This window comes from Fistularia commersonii, chromosome 36 (genome assembly GCF_037954325.1).
Source record: "Fistularia commersonii isolate RoL2024-O1a breed Wild chromosome 36, RoL_Fcom_v1.0, whole genome shotgun sequence".
NCBI classification, from domain to species: Eukaryota; Metazoa; Chordata; class Actinopteri; order Syngnathiformes; family Fistulariidae; genus Fistularia; species Fistularia commersonii.
Window position 1 is genome coordinate 7,664,594 of NC_141319.1, and position 27,772 is coordinate 7,692,365.

Consider the following 27,772-nt stretch of genomic DNA (forward strand, 5'->3'; position numbering starts at 1 on the left):
TCAAGGTCGGCCGGTGTTCGGACCCCGAGCGCCATTCAACAATTTATGGACGAATAACGAGCACGGCCGGCCAGACCGGAGACCCCCCCGCGCACACCCACTGTAAATATCATAAAGTGACAGCCCTGTAATAACAAGACAAGTTTTGCCTGGGTAAGTTTACCTCATTAAAATCACCAGTTATCTTTTTTTACTTTGCAAAGTCACACTCGCAGCGAGAAAGTTCCCGTTTCATGTTCTCCCCCCTTCTCTGTGTGGTGTCTCCATGTTCTCCGCCGTCCTCCTACGGTCCAAAAACACACCCAAGGTCCAATTGAGACGAAATTGTCCCGATGGAGACGTGGTGTGGAGGATTAAAGAGTTCAACGATTAAAAAACAAAAAAATGTCACAGAAAACAGTAAAGACAATTCTATCATCATAGTTATTTCCCAAGTTTTGTTTAGGTTATACTTCTGGCTCCTTATATTCCTTTTTATTAATTTGTTTCCTGTGATTTGTTGCTGCCCTTCTCGATAGAAGTGCAGTGGAGAAACATCCTTCTTTCTTTGGCAACACTTTGAAGGTGTTCCAGGTCAGTCTTTTCCTACAGAGGAGGCATATTCTCTACTTTTCACAGGATCTTCTCCCACCCAGCTTCCACTTGTCACGCTGTAAATTTGCCGAACATTTCCTCCGTGATCTGCGTGTGTGTGTGTGTGTGTGTGTGTGTGTGTGTGTGTGCTTCTGACAGAGCTAGTTCGCTTACAGAAAGACAAGGCAAAATGTCAACCCAATGATCTTTGACCAAATCCACTTTTCCTGCTTCTAGAGCATGTTATCTTATTGAGGGGGTCATTTCCTGCTCATGAAATAATATTGAGCACTTTTTCATATAAAGGGTATGTTTGGATAAACATATAAGTCAGTGGCATCAGCTGAAGCTGAGGGTGTGTGACGGTGAGCGTGAACCCACTTCTCTGTGGTGTCGATGGTCTCTGTCACACACTATCTGTTCATGAATTGGTGTGAGAAGCTTTTTATTCCACACCATTCCTGTTATTTCAGGGTAAAACCCATTGACTCCAGTTTCAGTAACTGTAAGTGAGCTCTTTTTCAGGTTGCATGGTAATACCACCATTCATTTTCTTGATTGAATCGAGCCTTTAGTTTTGTGTCGAGTCCACATGTGAGGACGGTGGAGAGCCGCCGCGCCGGAACGTAGATGGATGATGGGATGGCGGAGCCGTAAGGTACGGCTGCGACCGGGTCATGTGACGGGTGACCTCCGGCCAACAGGAAGTTCCTCCCTCCATCAGTGGGTCCGGGGCGCTCTTGGTAACGTTCAATGTCGCGCTGCCCCTGAACCCCTGGTCCCACCCTCGTCCAGCTGCTCGCGCCGCTCCCAGTTTCCCAAGCCCCCCGCCGCCCCGGTTGGGACGCCCTCCTGGCGCCGCACTCCCCCGGGCCTCGCCGCCCGCCCGCCTGCTCCTCAGCCAGGGGAGGATCGGGACGACCGGGCGGCCGAGATAAGGGCCGCTCCAGTTCCCCGCATTACCTCACTCGATAAGGAGACCAGCCAGACGGGGAGGCCGAGGGCGGGCCCCGCCCACTGGAGGTCCGGGCGCACTACGATGCGGAGCGTCTCCTGTAGTTGGTAAAGTGCGTCAGACCAGTGTTCTCCTGTCCTACGTGGAGAAGATGCTGTGAGACCGGAATGTTCTGTACGTTCTACGGCAGGAACCCGGACGTTCTCCACCTCCATGGCGTCTTCAGCGGATAGCGTCGCCCCGCCGCCCCGCGACGGCAGGCAGACCGGCTGCTGCCGGCTGTGGGTCAGCATCTCCTCGGCCGACCCCATGGAGGGCCTCATGTCGGTCGCCGCCGGCCACCAGCTGGAGAGCCAGCGCGGCGGCGCAGGCCGCAGGCAGGGCGCGCGCACCGGCCGTCAGCCCAAGAAGTGGGTGAGTCCAGTTCGAGCGGTCCGGAGGATCCAGGTCCCGTCGGGACGCTCCGGGGCAGAGTCTGGAATCTGTGTTCTCGCCGCAGACGGCGTCCGTGTGCCAGCCGGCGTCCGGCCCGCGGGCGGCCTGCGGGTCCGGGGTCCAGGCCAGGACGCCGCGCACCCAGCACTCCCCGGAGAACGCGGCGCGGGAGCGGAGCCGCGTACGCAACCTCAGGCAGGCCTTCCACAGCCTGCAGGTACAACCTTCACAGGAGGACCTCATCTCACCTCCAACATCAGGAACCTTTAGCTTACTCAGAAAATGAGTTGTCAGGGACATTGTCACTTTCACTCTGGTTGAATCCTCTCTTTCACACTCATTATGACTTGTTTGATAATTATAGTCTTGTCTGAGATGTTTGCACCAGACCTTCAAAAATTAAGGGAATTTACTGTAATAAAGCAGAAAATTGTCCAATATCAGTAGTAATTCTTATTGGCCTTTCTAATTCTGCCACATTTCCATTTTTTTTTTTTGTTGTAGTTTTGTCAGTTCACCCTGCGTCCTCCTCATTCTCCATCCTGTGTTTCTCCAATGTACTGGAAATAATCCTGGCCTTTACCTGGAAACTGACTTGAGAATGAACAAAGCGCAGCATGAATAAAATCTGAAAGTGATTAAAAAAAAAAAGACAAACACTCCGATAGGACCTGGAGAAAAACAACAGATTTAAAAATAAGGAGGAAATGACATGGGAACAAGAAATGAGTACCAAACTGAAAGTTGAGTGAAATGATTGAACGCATATTCTGTTTTTACCAAATGCAGTCCTTGTACTTGTAAAGGAGTACTGTGATGGAGTACTCTGGATGTCCACAGGCCGCCCTGCCCGCCGTCCCTCCGGACACCAAGCTGTCCAAGCTGGACGTCCTGGTCCTGGCCACCAACTACATCGCCCACCTGACGGAGACCCTGGACCGCGGTGGTCCTGCTGGGGAGCACAGCCTGCAGTCCAGACCGGGGGGGTACCTGCACCCCGTCAAGGTGGGGGGGCTCTACTACTTAACCAGGAGGAGCTTCATGTACTTTGTGTCACATACAGAGGTGAAATTCACCAGTTTATGATATTTAAAACAAGTCCAGGACATGTTTTGATGAGAAAGACTTGGTTATGATCTATATGGATACTCGTCAGGCTCTCCTAGCCCCCGGGCTAACAGCCGTAACCTTCTCCTGTGTCCAGAAGTGGCCCATGAGGTCCCTGCTCTACTGCGGCGCCGTTGGGGAACTGCTGTCGGTCCCGGCCAATCACGCGCTTCCGCCCGGCCAGGAGGAGCGCGGCGTGGACGGAACCCGGGAGTGAGCCAACCTCAGCCCGGTTCAGTTAATGTCAGGAGGTCAGTGGCTTCTTCAGACGTCCACAAACAAACTCGTGCTGCTTTGGAATGCAGGAGAAAAACAACTGGGCTTGTTTTTTTTATACATTGCCTTCAAAAGGGAAAGCAAGATGGACGTTATTTGCATATTTGAAATCAAATAAACAGTGACAGTGACACACACATGGAGTTCATTTGATCCAGAAAAGGGTTTCTGAACACGGGAAGCTAAAAAATAACAGCACAATGTTAGAAATCCACCCAGTGGACCAGATTTTATACCTATCTGTGTGTGTGTGTGTGTGTGTGTGTGTGTGTGTGTGTGTGTGTGTGTGTGTGTGTGTGTGTGTCTGCGTGTCTATGTATGTGTGTGTCCCATTGATTTGGTATGGGAGTGTTAATGTATTTTTGTGAGACTGACAATTATGCTGACTTTGTGAGCTCGTATATATATATATATATATATACACATTAAAATATGTATTTGCACATGCATACACAAGGGTGTGTGTGTGTGTGTGTGTGTGTGTGTCTCATTGAGTTAGCATATGTATGTGTGTTTCTGTGAGAATGACAAGAGTGACAATTATGCTAATCTGGTGAGCTAATATATATGCATTAAAATACGTATTTGCACATGCATACACATGTGTGTAACAGTGTGTGTGTGTCTGTGTGCGCGCACATGCGTGTTTGTGTCATTAAGTGCCAGTGTTTTATTGTGTTTCTGTGTGAATGACAATGATGCTACATTTATCAGGTAATATATATGCAAATTAAAATATGTCTTTGCAAATGGAAACACATTGTGTGTATGTGTGTGTGTATGATGGTATAAGTGCCTGTATTTGTTTTACATCTTTGTATGAGTGCTTTTGTTGCCTGGTGTGTGTGTGTGTGTGTGTGTGTGTGTGTGTGTGTGTGTGTGTAGCCAGATGAGGTGTGAGGGAGGACTTGTTGCTGGAACATGGCAGCTGTCTGAACACTTGTTTTAATTTCACTGCTGCCACAGAATGTGACCTCTGACTTTGATTACGGCTGTATGTAATACACCAGCCTGTGTGTGTGTGTGTGTGTGTGTGTGTGTGTGTGAGTGTGTGAGAGAGAGGGCGGGGCTTCAGCTTGTTACGATGATTCATGTTCGGCACCGGCGGGGGCGGCAGTGATCCACCACCATCTGAGGTTTGCATCCTGTGTGTGTTTAGTCTTTGGTGAGAAACAGCGTTGAAACCGTACCTTCTACTAAGGTCAAAGGTCTTTCCTGCGATGGCGTACGATGGCGCACATGAGCGGCCACAGGAGAAGCACCTGATGGTACTGAGCTGTTTCTAAATGTTACTGATCTGTTCCTCAAACCACTGATCTTCTGCTGTTGTGTTCTCCCTGAAGTGACGTGCGTGCTTTGCAAAGCTCACGGCCTCGTTCCTTCAGCCTTTTCCATCACCGACGCCAATTCAGCCCACTGTTATTTGATTTAATTCTGATAATTCCAGCGTTCAGGCCACCAGATCCCAATGTTCTGGACTCTGACTCCTATTGTGGAGGATTTGGGCCGAAGCGCCGTCCATGGAGGAATTCCGTCCCCAGAGAGAAGAGCGGTCTCGGGCCCTGATGACTTGGACTGCCGCACCAGGGGTCAGAGGTCGGCACCGAGGGCTCACAGCAGGAAGGTCCGTGAGTTCAGCGCAGCCGTGGCGCGACGCTGAAAACTTCCTGTCCACAGTATTCAACTTCCTGTGAGGTCCGGCTTGTCCGATCCGCCTGACTTCCCCTGCAGAGGAATCCTGAGGCGAGGCTGCAGTGTGAGTGGACGTCGCCCCACTGGGGTAAATAACTAAGATAGAAGCGGGACAAATCCTCACCTCCAAAACACAAGCTGTTTCATTTTGTGCCGATCTGCAGGCAGACACGACACTGACACTGTGCTTTTACTGACAACAAGGAAACATGTTCTTAAAATGAGTTAAACAAGCAGAAAATGTGGTTAAAAACAGCAAGGAATTAGAAACCAGATTAAACAATAAAACAAATAGGAGGTGATAGACTTTTAGAGGATAAAAGCATTGAAATTACAGTGAGATCAGGCATTAAATGTCGGCAGACGTCCCTGCTGAGGTTTGGTGTCTCGGCACACACACACACACACACACACACACACACACACACACACGTCTGGCGTCCTCACTGTTTGGAGGAGAGAGTGGAACTAAATCATGCACTTTAAGAGCTGCAGCTTCAGGGCTCTTCATCCTCCCTTCTGCACGTCAACATCTTGGCCCGGTTAGAAGCCCGAGCACCAAAGGACTCATAAGTCCTGCGGGCCTCTGGGTTTCCTCAAGTGTGTGTGTGTGTGTGTGTGTGTTGGACCACTAAGCTGCGATCATAACTCACCGCTCTTCACCTTGTGCAATGACGCTGCGTCCGCCCGGCCCAGACCGGCCAGGAATGGTCCGCCCCCGCCGGACGGGCTGAGATCCGCCAGTGCCGGCGGCTCGCCCGCCGTTCAAGGCTGCCTCCATAAATCTGTCCACTGCACAGACTAATATGGAGTTCACCGAGGCGCAGGAAGGACCTCGCCGTGTTCCCTCACTTCTGTTTCAGCACCATGACCGGACTCAAGATGTCACCTCCTCAGGCTGAGACCTCTCAAGCTGATCTCCGGCAGCTTTTTGACCAAACCAGGATCCTTCTGGTCACTTCAGTCTCTGATTGTTTAGAATCAGACTGCGGGTCATCTGAGCTGAGACAACAGGGAACGTCTGATCTCCTGGAGGCCTCCTGTCCTCCAAGGATGGGGCGATTCTAGAGGGTTCTCCAGGTCCATGTCCACCGGTGTCCTCACCTGGAGGGTGTTCTGCCAGTAGATGTCCAATCAGAAGACAGAGCATGGCCTTCATTTCCCTTGCAAAAAGCAACTTGTGTGTGTGTGTGTGTGTGTGTGTGTGTGTGTGTGTGTGTGTGTGTGTGTGTGTGTGTGTGTGTGATCCACGTGATGTTATTCCTGCGAGCAGGCCTCCCGCTGGGAGATAATCAGCATATTTCCACTATCTGCTGCTCATTACTGTCATCACAATCTGGATTTATGGAGCCATGTGACCCATCCCACACACACACACACACACACACACACACACACACACACACACACACACACACACACACACACACACAGAGTCATGGTGGGACATTGGAAGGAGTTCCTTATCTGAAACAAAGACAAGCCAACGCCTCCCTCAGAACAAACCCAAAACATGGCTTTAGCAGCCCACAGAAGTGTCTGGTCCTGCAGGTGGGCCTGGTGGACATCATCCCCTGGACTCCTTTACATCTTCACACTTACAGCTGAGGCGGGGTGACGGAGGACTTGTGCACCATGCAAAAGAAGTCCTCGTACGGGGACGCTGGGTTTATTTCACCATGAATTCTAACTAATTCTCTGTGCAGTGAGAAGCTGGACTTCTCAGCTCTGGTCCGGCGGGGAAGCACAGGAACATCCTCAAGAACACATCACAGCAGGCTTTGCAGACGTTATTTAATCACATTTCAACAAGTGCACATGGACTCAAAAACACTACTTTGGTTCACGGCGAAAACACGGACACGTTAGCGGTTTGCCCTCTCGTCCAATCGGCTTCGCTCAGCGCTTCAATGCCCAGAATCAACGTCGGCGGAGGTAAGAAGGTCTCTGTTTTATGAATGACATCATCATAATGAGACAAACCCTGTTAACGATGAGCTCCCGTTCAGGGTCTAAAGTTCAACGTCCTTTATTGGCTCTGCAGTTTATTAACTAGTTGTTGTTAAAGACGCATTTTAAACCCAAGTTATTGTGATGTCCCACTTGAGGTTATCATCACCCATCAACACGTGTCAGATGTTTGACTCAGGTCCTCAGCTTCTTCTGACCTCATGTGGAGGACCTCATGACCTCTCAGCCCAGCAGAGTGCCCCCACCCCCCGCCTTGGTCTCATATTCAAAACATTTCAAATAATAAGTGCGATGGGGCCGGGAGTTGGGGGTCTGGAGGTGAAAATAACAAAAGGCGTATGAAGGCACGTCCCAAGCAGAGGAGCCTGGAGGCCCCAGTGCTTGGAGCTGCCCGGCTCCGCTTGGCTTCTCGGTGCCGGACACAAATATAATCAAATATTGTCCCCGGACAATATTTATTATCAGAAATTACTAAGCGCTGTGCTTTACCCGGACCCCCCCCCCCCCCAGCCGAGCCCTAACTAGCGTTTTCAGGTCCAAGCTAGCTTCCAGGGAACCTTCTGGAGCTACGGTTCAGGTGCTTCTCTAACAACAAAAGGACTAAAAGGTCAATCTTACACACTAGTTGATTTAGTCTTTAGATTGAATCAGTCTAAAAGTCATTCAAGTGTTTTTGGCTTCTTCTTCAAGAAAATCAAGGATCTAACTGGATTTCCCGCTACTTGTTAGTTATAAAAACAATCATAAAAATAAGGATTAAAAACCATTTCCCCGCACACGTTCAAGTTTGCGGGAAATGTTTCTCCAGTCGTTCCAGGAACCCTGAGCTGTCAAACGCCCTGGCGCCGCAGCGACGTTCTACCACAGTGATCGGCCCTCGGCGGCTCCGGAGGACGACTCGGCAGCGTGAAGAACCTGGATCCGTCCAGTCCCTCTGCTGCCGAGGGGCTTCGGGTTATTAACGCGTCCAAACACCGGAGGCACACACTTCAAGTAATTTCAGGCATGACGGGTCGATGGCTGGTCAACCACGAGGACACAACACACACACACACACACACACACACTAACACACAGATTCTCTGGCACTCTCCAGAGACCATGGGAAGGTGTCTGTGAATGCAGGGGTGCAGCGAACCCCCACATTCAGCAGCTCTGTCCTTGACAGCATATAGATCCATGGATGTGTCCAGGTGAGGGGTCACCTGGGGATGAGGGGCGGAGCCTTCTATATGCTGTGGAAGAGCCGTCCTTTGATTGTGTAAATGTAAAAATACGCTTTAGTTTTGTCATTTGAAATGTTCCCCTAACTTCCGGTCACCCCCGACCTTCACATTTTTTTCCAGAATAAAACACAGGCAACAATTGAAAGGACGCAGCAGGCGGGAGTCGCCTCGGCTCGGGGGCTTCGGGACGTGGAAGCAGCGAGGAGATGTCCAAAGTGAAAGTGAAAGCGGCTCCGGTCGTGACCTCGACCGGCTCGGGGCTCCAAAAAAAAAAATGACTGCACGTGAGACTAAGGGCGAGCCAGAAGACACGCGAGAACCGCTATGGAACGTGATGGAACAGCCAGGTAGGCGAACCTCTGCGTTCTTTGCTCGTAATGGTTTCATGAGACGGATGGGAGCGAGTGTGTTGGAGGTTCTGGGATCAGCTGGAGACAAAACAAGGCACTTCCTCTGTTCAAGCTGAGAGGCTGAGGAGAAACACGCCTCACTGTTTCCTCTCCAGGAGATCAGGCGGGACCGCGTGATCCACCCCATGTTTTCTGACTTCAGTTACTCCGCAAACATTCCAGCGCTTCTCCGGCTCGCCTCTTTACAACGCTGAGCTTCAAGCCGGAGAAAGAACTGCAGGAAAGATGCAGCGGAACCGTCACGCAAGCATCTCCACCATTCTTTCACTATTTGTATTTTTGCTTCTCCCGTCCTGCTCGTCCGGGTTCGGACATGCCGATTCGCCGGCTTCTCCGGTTGTTCTCGTCCCTCCGTGCCCACCGGAAAGGAAACCTTCACAGAAGAACGAGACGTTCACCAAAAAATAAGCTTGTCTACCATCTACACACCTAATTTGTCCTCTGGGTCGTGAGTCTTGGTTCCTCTGAGAAACTCCTCTTCATTTGGGAGAAGCATCAGGACTGTCCTGCTTGAGTTTTTCCAGACTGAGGTTCCTCAGGTCGGTCCAGAGGCTCTCGGCCGCCGGCTCTACCTTCTCCATCAGCGACCTCTCCCGACCCGGAGAGGGCATTCCACCCGTTTCCGGTCGAGCTCCGTGGTCCCGCCCATCTCTTCACCCGAGTGTCCAGGACCAAGAACGCAAGTCCCAGGATACGACCACAAGGTCGATCAAAGAACGGTGGCCAAGTGCACAAATGGACACCTTTATGCCCGAACATGCTGTTCGTTATGGACAATCAGTGAGGTCCAATAACAAAACACCGCTCGGGTTCAGATCAGGGGGCCGTTCCTCCCAATCCTGCCCTTCCAAATCGGACTGTTGTTGCTCACGTGAGCATTGAAGCCTCCCAGTACAAGGAGCGAGTCCCCGGTAGAAGCGCTCTCTAGCAGCCCCTCTCGGGACCCCGAGAAAGGTGGGTAAACTCAACTGTCGTTGAGTTATAGCCACAAACAACAGTTTGTGGCTATAACTCAACAGTTTGTGGCTATGCACCCAACAGTTTGTGGCTATGCACCCAACAACACTTGAGTTGTTGAAGGTGGAGGAAGGCTATCCTCTCGTCCACAGGGTTGAACCCCAATGTGAAGGCGCCTAGACGGAGGGCGATCAATATGCCCACACCTGCCCGGCGCCTCTCATCAGGGGCAACTCCAGAATAAGAGGCCTGGTTCCAGAACCAGCGCCGTGCGTCGAGATGAGTCGCCCAGGACACGCAAACCCCTCCACCACCTGAAGGTGGAAGCTCAGAGGACGATTCAAGACCTTATTTTCCAGAGGTATAGAAGAAACATTTCCCGATTCTTAGCACGAAATCTGACTTTTCGAGTGTGATTCACAAAAACAAATGAATTGATTGGCTGATTTTTTTTCCATGTTCTGGAGGATCTTCGGAGGAAGGCAGCTGCAGGCGCCGCAGCAGGGAGGTCAAAATCAGCCTCAGTGGTTCTCATCCAATCAGAACCCTGAAGCTCCGTGGAACCCCTCCTGAAGGTCAACGGGTCACAAACGCACCTTCACATCCCAGACCTGTTCCTCTGCCTTTCCCGAGTCCACGCCCCCCCGGGCCTCCTCCTCCGGCAGGGGCGGAGCCGGTGGAGGTCAGAGCGCCGTCTCCACCAGGTTGTGCCCGTTGAGGTTGCAGGACGGAGATCCGGCCCGCTCCTTCTCCAGGTCCTCCTCCCGGTCCTCCTCCCGGTCGGCATCCGCCTCTTTGTCGGCCTCCTCCGCCGCTCCCTCCCTCTTGGCCCGCTCGTACCGCTGCCTGCCTTTGACCTGGAGTCGGGACGCACCGCAGACCCACGTCAACTCACGCCACGCGGCGGCGGCGGCGGCGTCTTCCCGTACACACTCACCTTCTTGCTGAGCGGCGTGGTGCAGCACAGCTTCTCCTTGTAGCGCTGCGGCAAGAAGAACAGCAACGTACCCAGCACCGGAAACAACGTCCCCGGGGCCACCTGCTTCTCCTTCATAGGTCCTAACACACACACACACACACACACAAGGCGTTCACACACAGGTGGTCGTCGAGGTAAACGGTGGCAGCTGTGTGTGTGTGTGTGTGTGTGAGATCACCTGTCAGCAGGCTGACCACCAGCCCCACCACGACCACGGTGGTGGAGTTGTGAGCGCTGTACCACATGTAGGACAGCGAGTAGAAGGCCTGCAGCCCAGATGGCCTGCACACACACACACACACACACACACACACACACACACACACACACGGTTGTAAATGGCAGTGAAGCTGAATTGTTGTCGGCGTCCTGACGTAGATGATACGGGCTGGACCTGGGCTTGGTGGTGATGGCGGTCACGTTGTGGAGCAGCGGCGGGAGGGTGGCGTTGACGGCCGGCGCCAGGGCGTTCATGCGCATGGTGAAGTTCCCGATGCCGATCCAGAAGGCCATGACCAGGCCGGCCACCAGGCCGACCACGGCGCCCTGGAGGGGGGGGGGGGGGGCGTTAGCACTCGCGGCACGATGGAGGGGGGCGGGTTGATCCAGGAAAGACCAGGGGGTTACTCACTGTGGAGTTTGCCCAGGGGAAGAACATGCCCAGACAGAAGAGTCCCAGCAGAGGGCCGCCCACCATGCCGAAGATGCTGAAGGCCGCCTGCGGGGTCGGAGACGACCATCAGCTGCAACATCTGTTATTTTCCTGCGGTTCACCGGAGGCTACTTCCTGCTTCCCGTCCAACCCTTTCCTGTCGCTTCGCCCTCCGAGCCTCCAGCCCTCACGGCTTCTGCTACCAGGAACCTCTCCGGGTTCTTCTCTCACACTCACCTGCAGCACGGATCCCATGATGGACGCCAGGTAGGCCATCCCCAGGCACACCAGGCCGTACGCCAGAGCTGGAGGGAGAAGGGGGAACATTCTGGATGGGGGTTCTGCGGGTCCATCGGGACCGTGAGTCCGAACGTCCGGCGTTACCCAGGCTCTTGGACAGCAGCGTGGCCCTGGACTCCGACATGTTGGGGAAATGGGGCTTGATCAGGTCCTCCATGGTTACCGTCGCCAGGGAGTTGAAGGCCGAGGAGATGGTGCTGGAGGGATGGAAACCGGGAATGAACCGATAGCGCGTCTCCTCGGAGACCACTGGATTTGGCCGTCGGGAGAACCCGGACACAGAAAGGCCCCAGTGAAGACCCCGGTGAAGGCCTTCACCGGAAACCGCACTGGGAACCGGGGTGAAGGCCCCAGTGAAGGCCTTAGTGAAGACTCTGGTGAAGACCCTGGTGAAGGCCCCGTCCTCAGACTGTCCTGCTGAGGTGGAGAGCACGGAGGTGCCTCCTTCAGAGCCCGAGCAGGCGAGGAGCTGGATGTATTTTAAATGTTTAATTTTCCCATGTTTTGGTGATTTAGTGCCAGAGCTGGGGAGTTTCTGTGTCTCGGGACCGACAGCGGCCGATCCGGGTCCAGGTCCGGGTCCGGGTCCAGGTGGGTTTACCTCAGGGCTCCGCTGAAGAGGCAGGCCACGAAGAGGCCCGGGAGGCCCGGCAGGTCCTGGAACACGTCCATCACAAAGTACAGCACCATCTGCACACACACACACACACACACACACACACACACACAGGTGAGGACGCAGGTGTGCAGCCAGAAAGGGGGCGGGGCCAGAAAGGGGGCGGGGCCAGAGGGCGGGTTCAGGCTCACCTGGTCGTTGGTCTGGACGTAGCCCTTGTCCAGAGGACTGTCCTCTCCATAGCGGGCGAACATGACCAGGCCCATCAAGCAGCCCAGACAGAGGACCAGCTGCTGGCAGGGGAACACCACGTAGCAGGACCTGGAGGGGGGGTCTCCTGTGAGATGATTGGCAGCTGACCCATCCTGGTTAAACCCTGTGGTTGGCTCCATCCCCCTGTGTGTGTGTGTGTGTGTGTGTGTGTGTGTGTGTGTGTGTGTGTGTGTGTGTGTGGCCTCACATGATGGCCTCGCTCTCGCTGCGTGAGCTCAGGTATCTCTGCACCTGCGCCTGGTTGACCCCGTACAGCGCCAGCATCAGGAACACCCCGCCCACTCCCAGCGTCCAGAAGGTGTGCCGCTCCAGGGGGTCGGGGTTCAGGCTGGAGGGCAAATACCAGCGTGAGCGACAGGCCCGGGGGGGCAGAGGGGCAAATAGCACCACCACTCACTCCAGTCCGGAGATGCGGCTTCCGTTGACGGACTTCTTCCAGACCTCCATGATCCCCCCCGCCTGGCTGGTCCCCACCACGATGACGGCCAGCTGACCCGCGAACATCACCACCGTCTGGAAGACGTCGGTCCAAATCACCGCCTTCAGCCCCCCCTGGAGGTCAAAGCAGGAACCACAGGTCGGTCACCTTCTCCTTCGCACCTGCGGACGCTTTAGAGCACGGCTGGCGAAGTCTCTCCTCATGGTGGCCACATGAGACCCGGGGAGATGTCAGGTGGACCGGACCGGGAAAATGATAGCATACTAGCAATAAATAACCAACATATCATGTCTTTCCTCTGTTTTGGTGTAAAGAAGTACAAGAACTTAAGGAACATCTTGGAATTGAATGCCTTTTACAAAACATTTCATGAAACACCTCATATTTCCTTAGAAAAAGGTGTAATTTACTTTTATCATTCACATGTTTGCATTGCAACGGATCCCACTCATCGTACAAAGGCACAACACTTTAACAAGTAATTGGTATTGAAAAATATAATAATGCACTTTAAGATTAAATGAGACTTTTTAAAGGGATTTTTAAACCATTTCCACATGTGCATATAAAATCTAAATTGAATCCCTGCCTACACCTTACAAACTAAAGAGAGTGCTATTAAATGTGTAAGGAGGAAAATATTCACCTGTCCTGTAAATGTGTAAACTTCATCCATGAAACATGCAAACACATACAACACACACTGAAAATGCATGGAGTTGCATGAACAGTAGAATTCCAACATACTCGTTTGGAGTGAAGCTGGTGACTAACATTAAATTGCACATTTTCACTAGCAATTAGCTCGCTGGCTTTTACCGCCGCTTCACTGATTTCTCAGCTCTGGGTGAAAGTGGACGCTGTTTCCTCAGACCTGCCAGCGATTGGTTGATCTTATCTCTTCTCCGTTTCCTTGCAAGCTGTCATATTTTATGCTGTGATGAGTCTCGTAGCGGCGCCGAATATTACATTCCTTAAATTCAGAAACTTGTTGCAAACACGCCGAGCACAAAGGTTTCCCGTGCGTCTCTGTGAATAAATAGGACGTAGTCCGTTTCTCTTTGAAAATTCTACACTCTTTAACTACTTTTCTCTGTTTTGATGACAACATTTAGAGGGAGAGAACAGGGTATAAAAAACGTTAGAACAAGCAGCAGGTGGTGCATTGATAACGTCTGCTGATTGGTCCGTCTCAGTGATGCGGCTTGTCTTCTACTCTGACCAAAATAGTGCGCCCCCTAGTGGTAAAGTATTGAATTGCATCTGATGAAAAAAATGAAATCCTTGTCTTTTATGCATTTTTTCACTTTCAAATTATCCTGCAGGCCTGATCCAACCTCCTTGCGGGCCGGTTCTGGCCCGCGGGCCGTATGTTTGACACCCCTGATGTACAGCCTTCAATGGACCCATGACTGGAGGAGCAGCAGGAGAACCTGCAGAGAAGCCAAGCCACCAGCATGGAAGCTCTGCTCTCCACAAACACGTCAGAGGTCCTGCTGGACAGCTTCACGTTTCTACTCACCATGGCCGTGTACAGTGTGCACACCAGCCCCATGGCCAGCACCGCCCCCCACAGGTCGAAGCCCGTCACTGCAACATGAACAGATACACCTTATATATATATACATACATATACATATATATATACATACATACATACATATATGTATATATATATAAATATACACAAACATACATATCAGTGAGGTGTGGTGAGGTTGATGGCACTGACGTCGTCACTGCACATCTCTTCTTCACATTTGGACGGTAAATGTGATTTTTTTTTTAGCGATTTTGGAAAAAAAAAAACTAAAAATGGTGAAGCAACGTGGAAAATAACTTTATAGTACAAATCGCTGAATGAATATAACCATTTCATTTATCTTTTCATTTTGAATTTTGCCTCTACTGACTGCACCTCACTGATACATATATACCTATATTTATATATATATTTACACTCACCTGCATTGAGGGCCAAGGCTGGAGCATAGAGGACCACCCCCATGTAGATGACCTACAGGCAGGAGAGACACCCAGAGGTTACGCAGAAGCTGGAGACCCCCACCCCACCACTACTACTACTACTACTACTACTACTACTACCACTACTACTACTACTGCATCCAATACTGCAGTTCAATATTAGAGTTTGCATTGAGGAAGTACAGCAGACTGTCCTCCTGTTCTAAGGAGCAGGTGAAGAGGCTGGTCAGAGAGCTTCAGCTGAAGATACATGGTCTATGTCAGCCCCCCACAGGGGCGAGGAACCCGTTGCTATGGTTACTGGTGAATGTTTGGAGGGGAGGAGCGAAGACTTACCATCTGGAAGATGAAGGTCACCGTCCCGCAGATGCGAACCGTCTTGCTGAAGCGCCGCTCCAGATACTGTGGAGGAGAAGGAGGACAACAGCCTTGTCACATCAGTTATCAGTTATCACACACACACACACACACACACACACACACACACACACACACACACACACACACACAGCTGCCACTGTAACCATAGTAAACGAGTTGGAACGGCTCCGGTCTGTTGACCGGCGATTACCGGCGTGAACCACCAAAGGGCAGGGTGGACTTCCTGTCGGCGGCGGTACCTCGTAGGCGCTGGAGAGCTGCAGCCGATAGAAGACGGGAATGAAGACGTGGGCCGGGATCAGCAGACCCAGGAAGTAGGAGCAGCCCAGGAACCAGTACTGAGTCCCGTAGGTGTAGACCTCCGACGGCGCCCCCAGGATGGCCACCGCCGACTGGAAGGTGGCGAGCAGGGAGAGGGACACGGGCAGGCAGCTCATGGAGCGGTCCGCCATCAGGAACTCCTGCAACGCACACGGCAAACATCTCCAGCCCAGATCTGGGAGGACGGTGTCCGGCAGGTTCTCCGAGGTGGCGTCCTCACCTGCGTGGTGCGCTGCCGGCCCCCGGACAGGGCGTGGAACAGGCCGATCCCGGCCGAGGACACCAGCAGCAGGGCGAAGATGACGTAGTCCGCCGTGGTGAAGTGCATCTGGACCACGTCGCCCATGATGGCTCCGGTGCGGAGGAGACGTCAGGGACACATCCACCCCGGAGGACGGGCGGGAGGCAGGTGAGCAGACCTCCTGGGCTGGAGCTCAGAGCCTGGGCTTGTGGAGCTCTGACAGGAGACACAACATAGCATGAGCTGAGACTCCATGGTGCCGCTTGATAAGTGATGCTATCTGAACACAAAGCCAACAGCGACAGTGCACACACACACACACACACTTTCATTGCTGTTGTAGCTTCAACAACGCTATCTGTCAAGGTTCTCTGTCAACATCTGTGAAGAACAGATTGTTCCGCGGCTCCAACAACATGTCCTTGACCTCCTCAAGTTACAGCGTTAAGGTGTGAGCAGGATGGAATCTTGTAAGCAGCACAGACGAGCACAAGGTCTGGCACTTTCAGTGTGTGTCCGTGGGGTTTGCCGTCCTGCGGCGTCCCTCAGACGTCCCTCAGACGTCCCTCAGATGTCCCTCAGACGTCCCTCAGACGTCCCTCAGACGTCCCTCAGACGTCCCTCAGACGTCCCTCAGGGCTCCACTCTCTTCCCGCCTGCATGGCTTCTCTTCAGAACGATCCCGCGTCCGTGAAAATAAACAATGTTTTTGATTTTTCTGATTTTTCTAAACTGAGAAAATCCAGGACGCACTTGAGATTCCACTGAAATGACATTTTGATTTTTTTATTTTCTAAATTGATGACATGATTTTAAAAAACAAACTTGTATTTATTTAAATCCTTGGACAAAAAATAAAAATCAAAATACTGAAAGAGCAAAAGGGTTGTGAAGGACCCAGGGAGCACCTCACCCAGGATCCTGTGGTCCCCGCAGCTCTGGGCCGGCGTGGAGATGGGATCACCTCGGGGGTCAGCCTGGAGACGGAGCAGATACGGCTGAACCGGAGGACACAACTCTGGAGACCACGGCGGGACCTTCTCCTCCCAAACCCTCCTGACACACAACGCCGCCTCGGACGATTTAAACGAAGCGGGACGGTGGGCGGGGGATCAGAAAGCGATCTACAAGAACCAGCATGAAGTGGATCGGACTACATGGACCCCCGGGTGAGCTCTGACACGGCAAACATCTGGGTGTGTGTGTGTGTGTGTTTGAGATTATGTGTCCAACGGGTTTAGTGGGGTTTGACCTGGAAGGTCAGCCGTCAATCATCCGACAATCCATCCTCTCAATCCCAGCGAGCTGAGAGCTTCCACTGAACCACTGCTTCCACACTGTGGAGGAACATGGAGAAGCCGGGCAGGAGAACCCGCTCCATCGCCAGAAGTAGAACCTTCCTGTGGGGAGGCTACACTCCTGACCTCTGACCCTTGGTCAACACGCGATTTGCAAATGAGAAGCCACTAATTCAACATAGAAGTAACTAGAAATAGCAACAGTGAAAGGTGACTGATTAGAAGTTTGTAAGCAGAAGCATCAGGTTCCAGGCAGGTGCGCGAGCAGCAGGAGCGGCGGCATCCGTGAGCGCTGGCGCCCAGAGGTTCTCGGAGCGGACGAAGACCTCGCCGGGTCATGTGACGGCGCCGTTCCTGGCGCCGGTGGAAAATCTCCCGGGGTAAAAGCTCCTTAAAATGCCAGGGTGATTTGTGCTGCCGAGGGTTCACACATTCCCAACCTCACGGAAACTCCAAGGACGAAAAGCTTACAGACACAGAGATGGACATGGAGAAGCTCTGAGGTTGGAGGTCTGGAGGGAAGACCAGAGAGGAGTTTCAGGATCGAGGGAAAGAGGACAGGAAGGCGATCGGCTGAGGATTGGATGGAGGCGGGTGATTGGCTGTGACGCCTGAAGGGGCAGAAGAATGGAGATCAACAGAAGCACCTGAAAATGATGTTTCCATTCATATCAAAGTACACGTTGGAAGAAAGGCGGGTGAGATGGATCTTCACCCGAGCTGCCGCTTCATCTCACGCCTCCTCCGTAACGCCGCCATCTGTGTTTTGATCGCAAGGAAGGACACACACCTGGCATCTGAAGCGCCTCGCCGGGTCGCAGCCGCCGCCACTTCACGTCCGCAGGCTGTGACGCCGTCTGAACGCACCCGGGCTTTTCAAGAGACGGCGTGGAAGAACGCGGCGCCAGTTTATGACATCCCATAAAACCTGGCGAGCGTGAGACGGTCCAAGTGGTGGCTGATTAGCAGCGGCGGTGGAACAAATCCCACCGACAAACAAGTTTGTACAAGGAGGCAAAGTCCTCGGTCCAGGGGTCGCCCGCGACGCCGCGGTGTGCTGTTGCCACGGCAACATGAGGGTATAAACGCCTCGATGGCTGCTCCGTCCCCGCAGCCTCCAGCGATCCCGGGGCTCTGCTCGGGCGATCCCGGGGCTCTCCTCCGCGGGGAGAACATCCTGCGTCACTGAAAATGACGCGGATGCCGTCGTCGCACCGCCGCCAACGCATGACAAACATCTGTTGCCAGGCAACGCCGGAGAACCCCCCCCCCCGCCGCAGAACAACAGCGAGGAAAAGCAGCCTGCGAAGGTGTGCGGCTGCTACACAAGCCGCCCCCGCTGAGAGGTGGCGGTTGCTGGATCCACACCTCACCATGGGAGAAGAACGCAGGTGTCACGTCCTTGTAATGATTGAAAGCACAAACGTGCACATTCCTGGCACGAGCCATGGACACGGAGGGTAGGGGTTTAACAGACGGCCTTTTCAGGCGGGGAGGGGGCAGCAGGGGCCCAACGACACTGACAACCAACACACACACACACACACACACACACACACACACACACACACACACACACACTCGCTCACTCAGAGCTCCGTGATCCTGGAGCGGAGCTACAATTTTCAAAACCCACACAACCCTTTCCCTCCGTAACCTTGATCTTCTTCTTCTTTTGGCTTTTCAGGTGTCAGGTGTTGCCACAGCAAGTCAACGTTCTCCATCTAACCCTATTCTCTGGATCCTCCTCTCTCACACCAACTACCTTCATATCCTCTCTCCCTACGTCCATAAATCTTCTCTTTGGTCTTCCTCCAGACCTCCAATTCCAGCATCCGTCTACCAATATATTCTCTATCCCTCCTCTGTCCATGACCCAACCATCTCAGTCTGGCTTCTCTGACCTTCTCTCCAAAACATCTAACATGTGCTGTTCCTCTGATGGACTCATTCCTGATCCTCTCCATCCTGGTCACTCCCAAAGAGAACCTCAACATCTTCATCTCTGCAACCTCTAGTTCTGCCTGCTGTCTTTTGGTCATTGGAACAGTTTCTAGTCCAAACATCATCGCTGGTCTCACCACTGTCTTGTACACCTTTCCTTTTATTCTGGCTGATGTTCTTCTATCTCTTGGTACCCCTGACACTTTTCTCCACCCATTCCAACCTGCTTGGACCGTCTCTTCACCTCTTTTCCACACTCTCCTACGCTCTGGACTGTTGACCCTAAGTACCTGAAATCCTCCAGCTTCTTGATCTCCACTCCCTGTAGCCTCACCGTTCCACCCGAGTTCCTCTCGTTCACACACATATATTCTGTCTTGCTGCGACTAACTTTCATTCCTCTCCTTTGCAGAGCATACCTCCACCTCTCTAGATGTTCCTCTAGCTGTTGTCTGCTTTCACTACAGATCACAATGTCATCTGCAAACATCATGGTCCACGGGGATTCCTGTCTAACCTCATCTGTCAGCCTGTCCATCACCATTGCGAACAAGAAGGGGCTCAGAGCTGATCCCTGATGGAGTCCCACCTCCACCTTGAACTTCTCGGTTACCCCTACAGCACACCGTACCAGTGTCTCACAGCGAGCATACATGTCCTGCACCAGTCTAACATACTTCTCTGCCACTCCAGACTTCCTCATACAATACCAGAGCTCCTCTCTTGGCACCCTGTCATATGCTTTTTCGACGTCAAGCGAGGACATCTCTGTCCACGGGGAACATCAGAAACGCCCTCCAGCCCCCCCTAGAAGCAGGAGTCCCACCTGTGGCTGCAGCAGCGCCGTCCACCTCCATCCTGGCTCCTCTTCCGCCCGGCGCAGGGCAAATAAAAGCAGCCCGGGTAATGATTAAACCCCGGGGAGGACCAATCCTGAGCCGCCACCGTCCAATTACAACGACAAGCATATTATTCGCAAAATTTGTTGTTTAATGACTTCCTCATTCTCACATCACTTTCTATTCATTTCAAACAGTGAGCCGCTGGTTTTCTTGCAAGGTTTCCCCGTGACTTTAAAATCATCTTAATCAGATTAGGGGAGATTAGATTAAACGGGCCTTCATTCGTCTCACGCCGGGGACATTTACTGGGTTACGGCGGATATGAAAATAAGTCTGCACACAAAAAACGGACAGAAATATCAGAGGAATAAAAGATAAATACTGCATTATATCGGTTGACATCTGAAGAAACGTAAAGGAACGCTCGCGGCCGGCGGCCGACGAGCACCCGCGCCAAGAGCCGACAGTGAACGGGAGCGCAAAGAAAGCGATGACACGATAACACGTGAGAGGAGGTCATCTTATCACGAGGGTTCCAGAACATCCCCCTGCAGACAGACCGTCATAAAAAGCACGCGACGTCTTCTTGCTGGAAATCTGTATCACAGTTTATTCAACCGGCTGTTATAATAGTAGCAATAAATGTATTTATAGAGCTCTTTCCATCGAAGTGCCCCACCTCTTGGGATACTAGCGGGGATCTTTTATCTATTACTGGTATGGTTTTGTACTTGAAACTCTGGCACAACAATTTCCTTCGGGATTAATAAAGTTGTTCTCATCTCATCTCATCTCTTCTTTTTTGTTATGAGGTGGAGGCACTAACTTCTGCACCAGCTAACACCACAAACACCCCTGAACAACTGCAGAGAAGCAGCAGAACAGAGCGGGCCCGCCCATGACAACACTCACTGGCGGCTGACGCTCACAAACACAGAGAATGAATATTTGCGACACAACCGGGAGGAGACGCGCCTCCAGAACCGACATTCGCGAAAACGCGCTGCCGGACCTTTTTGTCCACGCCGAGCCACCGTACGGAAGCGGCGCCGCGCATGCGCAGTGGCAAGCTAGCGCTCGGTTAGCTTCGCCTGACAGCCCCGCCTGAAGAGGGAGGGCGCTCCGGAGCCGCCGCCGCGGAGAACCGGAGCCGCCGCCGCCGCGGAGAATTGGGGCTTCGCCGCCCCGGCATCGCTCCCCTCCGGCCGCCACGGCACGACGCCACACGGCCGGGACAGAAGCAGGTGAATCCCGACACTCTCGCCTCCGCGAACGGAGTTTTAGAGGAGTTTGGGAAGTTGATGCTAACGCTAGCTACGCCCCGCGGGGGGAGGGGAGGGGCGCCCAGCGGGCTCGCGCTCAGCGGGGCTCGCCGGTTTGTTTATTTTTTAGTTCATCTTTATAGAACTTATCAAGGATAAACAAACACTTATTTTAAGACACTTATTTCGTATGCAATCAATTCACTAAGAGGAAACAAGACGAAAGAAATGTAGAATTTTAGAACTAAAAGAAAGTGGCAAGGGGAATATAATGTATATTTATCTCAGTGGATCGAAGGGAATAGCAGTCATAAAACGTTGTAATTTTTTTGTTTGGGATTTTTCCATAAATAAATATATATTTTTTATATATAATTCAAAAAAAAAAATAATTATGGATCCTGATGGTTAAATTGGGGGAACATTTTTGCATTCCATTTTTTCATACAAAGAACTTTTAGGCAAACCTAAAATAACATGGACACAGAGTTCATCTCTTTCATTTCCTACAAGGGAACCAGGTGTTCTATCATCTCTCTCTCGAGAGAGAGAGAGAGAAATTGGTGATGAGGGATATTTGTCTTTAATCCATTTATGAGTTTTTGTACTTTTTCGCAGGAGAAAAATCTATGGCCTGTGGTTTCAATGTTGTCTTCACAAAATGTACAACTATTCAATATTAAAGCGTAACTTCAATAATTCCTTAGATGGGTAGATGTCATTCATCATTTTGAAGTGCATCTCTTTTGCCTCGGATGGTATGGCAAGAGTCAGATATGTAGTTTGTAGCGTGGCAATCAATTTCTTATCAAATTTATTTCAAATATTATTTTTGTTTTGACGTCCAGGGAGTAAGTTTCCTGTGAAACATTTCCTAATAAAGGAGTCGCTGCACTTTCTGTCCAGAATTGAGATTCCCTGGAGTGATAGTCGGGGTAACTGTGGTTGTACGGTTCGGTGCGTCATTATATTTTTGGTCAGGAATACAAATTGAGGAGGCAGTGCGTTACGTAACATCATGAACTCCAATATGGGAGGGTTAAATCTGTGTGTAGTACAGCACTGTTCATAGTCTAGACGACTGCCATTGTCATCCATCAAGTCCATTATTGACCATATACCTTTCTCAAACCATTCCTTGTAAAATAGAGATTTGTTGCCATGCAGCACATTTCTATTGTTCCATGTTATTGTACTGTGCAGTGAGAAGTTGTGTATATATATTATTTTACAGCACAGTAATAGAGCAAAAAGAATGATGATGATCCAGGATTTCAAGCAGTTCCCCTTCAATGTGCCATTGAGTCCAAACCAATCACTTCAGCCCTCCTTCACTGCTTTCTCACACCAAATGGGTTTTCTTCAGATAAAATTAAAATGAACAGTTATTTGGTGAATAGATTTCCTGAGTTGATTTGGAATACGCTGGGTATTTACATCTACATATACATGCCATTTCGGTTGATTATTGACAAGTCACTTTCGAGACATATATTTAATTTAGCTCTACATTAATTAAGTTTAGTTACTATGTTTCAGGGCCGATTTCATTTTTGATCCTTTCCAAGGAAAATACCCAAGTATTTTACATCTGATTTCATAGCAACACGACACATTTCTTTCAATGGTGAGTCATGAAGCGCAAAAAGTTTCCTAATCCTGAAGCCTTGGAAAATGTCTAGAACTGTGAAGGTTGGTGTGGAATTGAAAGACTTGAGAGGACACTGTCGTCTCATCTGACATTTCCTTGTTCTTAATCTAAAGCGATTTGAGGCTGTTCTTCTCTTGAGGTCTTTTTTCTAAACCACAAAAATACGCAGAGTTTTTCTCTGCTTCTTTTTGTAGCTTTGGATCTAGCAAAGGTGCCACGGCCTCTATGAGTATTTATGTATTTACACTCAATTGTTATTGGAGTATTTTTGATTTGGTTTGTTAAAAAAAGTATTCAGAATGTCCAATTCCCTTTTGTCAAGATCTTTTTGAAGTTTTCAGCTAAAGGAAATAGAGTTTTGGTGAATTTTATGTTTGAGAAACTCCCATTGTTGCCCGGAGATGCTAGTTTTTACAGAGGACTTCATTTCTTTAACGAAATATCTGATGTTTTGAAAGTCATTTTTCAGCACATTTGAATGGAATTTCCAGTATTTGTTTCGTAAAGTTCTTCTTGTTTTGGTTGCAATAAGTAGATAGAAAACACAAAGGTCTGTTAGCAGAGCCGCCGATACGCTAGAGCTCATTTTGTAGCTCAGCCGATGGTTTGAGATGAACCTGTGGTCAATTCTGGATTTGAGATTATGATTGGGATTGAAAAACTGCTGGATTAATATGTCAGATTCAGCTCGTGACAACAGTCATAAAATACCAGATTAGGATCGCTTGAAGGTATTTAGAAGGATATCTATCCAAAAATTCATCCTGGACCAGATAGAAATCCCCGCCTATTATTATACTGTCAGTTGGGTGAGAACATTGAAGATCTTCTAAGCGTGCAGTTATTTGATGTAATAGACTTTTGTTTTCTTTTGTGTTATCGTATCCGAACGTGTTGATTAAAATGAATTTCAAATTGTTGATACACAACCGGAGAGCGCGCTCGTCTGCCGACGTGAAATTACCTGACCTTGGAAGTTAAATTGCAACCCCTGCTGACCTTGAAGCGCCAGAAAGCTCCAAAAAACAATGTCTTCTTCCTTAGAATGCGTTTGTTGCAAGAAAAAAAAAAAGATTTTTGTTCCTTTTACGGAACAAAAAAATCCCCTTGCGTTCACGGACAAAAAAGGGGTGTCGTTTTTATGTTGAGACATAAAGGAAATTTCAAAACTAAGTAATGAAGACTAACAGGATTTTAGTGTTCTGATGCAATAGATTTGAAAAGGCGTCCCATTGGCGTGAAATGACTTTCGTTCTTCTCCCAGCGCCGTTGATCTTCACCGCTTCAGCCCTGTTAGTGATGGCCAGTGTGTTCAGTCCACTTTCACCTTTGACTTCTAGCATTAGCTTCTGAAGAGCAGCGACTGCGTCCAGTACTGTAGCATCAGAGATTTCCTCTTTCTATTGTAACGTCTTTGCTTTCGTCCGCTGTCTTCTTTTGTAAAGGCGCCGGAGGTTTCATAGGTGATGTTCGAATGCCTTGAATGCCTCCAGGGTTCCTTTCTACGTCTTCTGGAGTCCATCATGAAAAGAGAGCGCTTTAGCTTTAGTATTAGCGGTAGCTTTGCTCGTAGCTTCGTTCACGTTTGGCATTTCAAGCCGTCGGAGGAAAGGGATCTATCTCGGCGACGTCCCGCAGTGTTTGGTCTTCTTTAATGAACTGGGTGACATTTATTTGTTTCTGGGTTTGGTCCAAACTGGATTCTATCTCAGGGTTGCGCTGGACACGGCGATGACTGCGCGTCAGTTCCCGCCACCATCTTGTCCCCGATCCCCTCCGAGTCTGCGGGTCTGGACTCCCACCAAAACCAGATTCACAAACCTCCGCGGGCACTTCTGGGCCAGTTTAACAAGAGGAACCCTCAAACCGACAGAAGTCCTCCTCTGATGAAGCCGACTCATGGTCGCTATAGCAACGGATCCCGCGGGGGGGGGGGGGGGGGGGGGGGGCACTCAGCGGCTCATCGTGACATCATTGTCCATTAGTCCTGGACATGGACGGCACCTTTGTTTCAATCAACTACACCTTAATAACAGGTTGAGGAGGAAGGATGGACGGCAGCAGCTCGATGGGTTCCTCTGTGCAAAGCAGCTTCCATGTGTTATCAGTCCAGGGCGGAATGGGATGGAGAAGCATCCAGGAAAGAAGAAGCATCCAGGGATGGAGAAGCATCCAGGAAAGAAGAAGCATCCAGGGATGGAGAAGCATCCAGGAAAGAAGAAGCATCCAGGTGTGATGGACGGAGGAGGAGGGCTGAGCAGCCTCACAGCCTGCTGCTGGAGGCTGGACGCTCCAGGACCTTCTCCCTGGAGGCAGGAGGCCCACATATGGGACATCAATGCTTGGAAGGCCAATGTCGACCGCCGTGAGTACACACACACACACACACACACACACATACCCACACAAATATACGCACGCACTGTGCTACCTGGAGGAGATTTAACGATTATATGCTGATTAGAAATAATAATCCCTCTGGCTCTGGACCTTCTCGGTCTTTCATACAAACATGGAGGTGAGGAGGACTCATTCATTCATCTTGTGCTGTCAATCACCGAGCCGTTCCCCCTGTCCCCGCAGCGGGAGGTGCGGGAGGTGCGGGAGGAGCCGCGCCAGCGCTTGACGGACTCGCCTCACCGGCGGGGAACTGCGCAGGCGCAGAAGGAGCACCGCACAGAGGCTGTTCTGTTCGCGCCCCACGACCCTGCGGTCGGCGGGGGTCCGCGGGGGTCCGTGGGGGTCCGCGGGGGTCCACTTGCCCCCCCCCGCAAGAACCGAACCGTCCACCGCGGCCCCGCCAGCCCGTCCTCTCCGCCAGTTGGTCACCTGATCCGCCGCCACGTTCCCACACGCCTCCGCTCAGAGCCGGGAGACCAGGATCCGACCGCCCTGGCCGTGTGTGTGTGTGTGTGTGTGTGTGTGTGTGTGTGTGTGTGTGTGTGTATGGGGGGGGGGGGGGGTTTAACCCCAGCTTGACATTTTCCCCAGCCCTCACCCGCCACCCGCACGCCACCCGCACCCCCAAAGCTTTGCGTGTCCCGGGTCCTACCTCCGCCGCCGCGGTCCGCCGAACCCCTCCTGCTCCCGGTTCGTCCTCAGTCCCGCGGGGGTCCGGACCCTCCGCCGCCTCCTTCGCCCTCCTTCGGATGGTGAGACGTTCACTTCCGGAAATCGACCGACCACGAGGCCATGTCCTCGCCCCTTTTTGGTGTCGTAACGAACGAGTCGTTCGTCCTGAATCCAAGTTCTCCGTTCGGAACTCGCGGATCGGCGCTCGGTTCCGCGCAGGGCGGCGCAGGACCGGATCGGCGGAGCCGCCGCAAGTACGGTCTTAGATCCACTGCAACGGCCGGGATCGGACGCCCATCGGACGCATCCGAACCGGTTCGTCTCGTTCGTCCCGGTCCTCCGAAGCGGGGGGACCCGCCACCGCCGGGGGCGCCCTTCCGTGCGGGGACGGGCGGCGGGACGTCGTCCTCACATTCGTCTCAGCCCGGAAAGGCGTAGGAGGGCGGCCGGTACGGAGGACGCTGATTGGCCGTCAAAAACCGTCCCAACCGTCGAGCGAGTCGCCACTGCGACGTTCGATCCCGCGGTGACCCCGCGCACGACCGTGGTTTCCCGGGGGCGTGCACGTGTCTGACACATGGACGGAGGCTCCGTGAACACCGGGAGCTCCGGACGTCAACCGGGAGGATTGAGATGTGAGAGGTGCCGGGAGGCGGGAACGGGGTTCTACCGGGAACCGTCCGTGGATGCTGCCCGTGTCCTCCAGGGAGCGGAGCGGGAGTCCAGGTCCCCCCGCTGGGTCCAGGACCACGTGGTGGTCCGGTTGAGGCCAAACGGAGGTGCTGACTTGTGACCTTGTCACAACAGGAACACACACACACACACACACCAGGAAACTCCCCTTTGAAACCCAACGGGTATTGTTGTGTTTTGTGTAAAAGAGATGCGACCGGAGATATTAGAGTAGCACTTAGTTATTTTTACTGAAGAGCAGAGCACAGGTTATGATAGCAATTCGTACCAACAGACATAAGCCCCGCCTACAGCGAGTCTGCACATGTGCAGATTGCAAGTAAACATATATGGTTAACTGTTCAATATTACTGTGTCCACAGTCAATATTCTACATCCCCTTTCCTTAGTTGGAACCTCTAACCATGAACACAGTCTCAACATCTTAATAGTAATACAGTGTTAAACTTATTCCATACTTATGTGACTGAATCATGAAATACGACACATCCAAACAATGAAAAGAAGAGTGCAAATAACTGTGATAACCATTCAACAAGTCATCATGTAACTTAGTCAGACATTAACAAAATACCCTCTTAGCAATATAGATCTTTATACTTGGGGTTCGGTTTACTGATGCGACCTGAGCGCGTTCTATAAACATCCACGTGTACAGACGGTTCAGAAGCAGAGGCTCGATCCGCTGGGCACTCAGAGTCCGCATTCTGTTCTGCATAGCCATGTCCGGTAACTGTCATATGCCTTGTCGGATCAGGTCCAGTGTCCTGATAAGAGTTACTCGGGTCAACCTGAGTCGGTGCGGGTTCAGGAACAGTTAAGATGTGTTTTCTGTTTCTCCTGTATGTTTGTCCTTCCGACTGAATCAGGTATGATCTGGGCTCATTGCATGGTTCTTTCACAACTCCTGTGCGGTCATATCCTTTCGGTGTTTGAAGCCTGACTACCTGTCCTTCCGTCAGAGGTTTCAGAGGTCGGCTCGTTTTGTCATAGTAGCGTTTTTGCGCTAGTCTTTTATTTAGAAGTTGTGCACGTACGTCCTCTAGCTTGCACGTGTCGGGTTCAAGCAGCTTTTTGGAAACAGGGAGAGTAGTGCGCGTCTGTCGCGACATTAGTCTTTGTGCAGGAGACCCAAGCTTAGTGTCACGAGGAATGTTTCTCAAATTGAGTAGGTTGAGAAAGATGTCAGTTTTGTCTCTGTGAGATTTCTCCATGAGGCT

At 51.4% G+C, this 27,772-nt stretch overlaps 2 protein-coding genes across 9 annotated transcripts; one reads left to right on the forward strand and one right to left on the reverse strand.

Moving 5' to 3' along the window:
• Positions 1-1,624: 1,624 nt before the first annotated feature.
• tcf23 (transcription factor 23) lies at positions 1,625-3,979 on the forward strand. The gene is made up of 4 exons (XM_086143243.1): positions 1,625-1,942; positions 2,028-2,180; positions 2,804-2,968; positions 3,168-3,979. The coding sequence occupies exons 1-4, from the start codon at positions 1,742-1,744 to the stop codon at positions 3,285-3,287; spliced, it is 639 nt and encodes a 212-aa protein (XP_085999369.1). The 5' UTR covers positions 1,625-1,741; the 3' UTR covers positions 3,288-3,979.
• A 2,838-nt stretch (positions 3,980-6,817) lies between these two features.
• On the reverse strand, positions 6,818-26,233 carry slc5a6a (solute carrier family 5 member 6a). Of its 8 annotated transcripts, none has more exons than XM_086143248.1 (19): positions 17,879-18,885; positions 17,560-17,699; positions 16,704-16,767; positions 15,770-16,006; positions 15,468-15,689; positions 15,184-15,249; positions 14,827-14,878; positions 14,384-14,451; positions 12,820-12,974; positions 12,610-12,750; positions 12,341-12,470; positions 12,135-12,223; positions 11,618-11,730; positions 11,471-11,538; positions 11,213-11,299; positions 10,976-11,127; positions 10,760-10,863; positions 10,540-10,661; positions 6,818-10,459 (listed from the first exon to the last, which is right to left on the reverse strand). In XM_086143248.1, the coding sequence occupies exons 4-19, from the start codon at positions 15,893-15,895 to the stop codon at positions 10,286-10,288; spliced, it is 1,869 nt and encodes a 622-aa protein (XP_085999374.1). In that variant the 5' UTR covers positions 15,896-16,006; positions 16,704-16,767; positions 17,560-17,699; positions 17,879-18,885; the 3' UTR covers positions 6,818-10,285. The 8 variants fall into 8 exon arrangements, with proteins under 8 accessions (XP_085999374.1, XP_085999377.1, XP_085999378.1 ...); XM_086143251.1 differs by lacking the exon at positions 17,879-18,885 and adding an exon at positions 17,736-17,858 and having other exon boundaries at positions 17,560-17,600; XM_086143252.1 differs by lacking the exons at positions 17,560-17,699; positions 17,879-18,885 and adding an exon at positions 25,840-26,233.
• Between the last annotated feature and the right edge of the window lie 1,539 nt (positions 26,234-27,772).

What these genes read in the sequence shown, in the direction of transcription:
- tcf23 (XM_086143243.1), top strand. Translation starts at nt 1,742, where the DNA reads ATGGCGTCTTCAGCGGATAGCGTCGCCCCGCCGCCCCGCGACGGCAGG. An exon ending in GCCGTCAGCCCAAGAAGTGG is followed by an intron (nt 1,943 to 2,027) that starts GTGAGTCCAGTT and finishes TTCTCGCCGCAG; the next exon opens with ACGGCGTCCGTGTGCCAGCC. An exon ending in AGGCCTTCCACAGCCTGCAG is followed by an intron (nt 2,181 to 2,803) that starts GTACAACCTTCA and finishes GGATGTCCACAG; the next exon opens with GCCGCCCTGCCCGCCGTCCC.
- slc5a6a (XM_086143252.1), bottom strand. Translation starts at nt 15,895, where the DNA reads ATGGGCGACGTGGTCCAGATGCACTTCACCACGGCGGACTACGTCATC. An exon ending in GCCGGCAGCGCACCACGCAG is followed by an intron (nt 15,690 to 15,769) that starts GTGAGGACGCCA and finishes TGTGCGTTGCAG; the next exon opens with GAGTTCCTGATGGCGGACCG. An exon ending in TCCCCTGGGCAAACTCCACA is followed by an intron (nt 11,128 to 11,212) that starts GTGAGTAACCCC and finishes CCCCCCCTCCAG; the next exon opens with GGCGCCGTGGTCGGCCTGGT.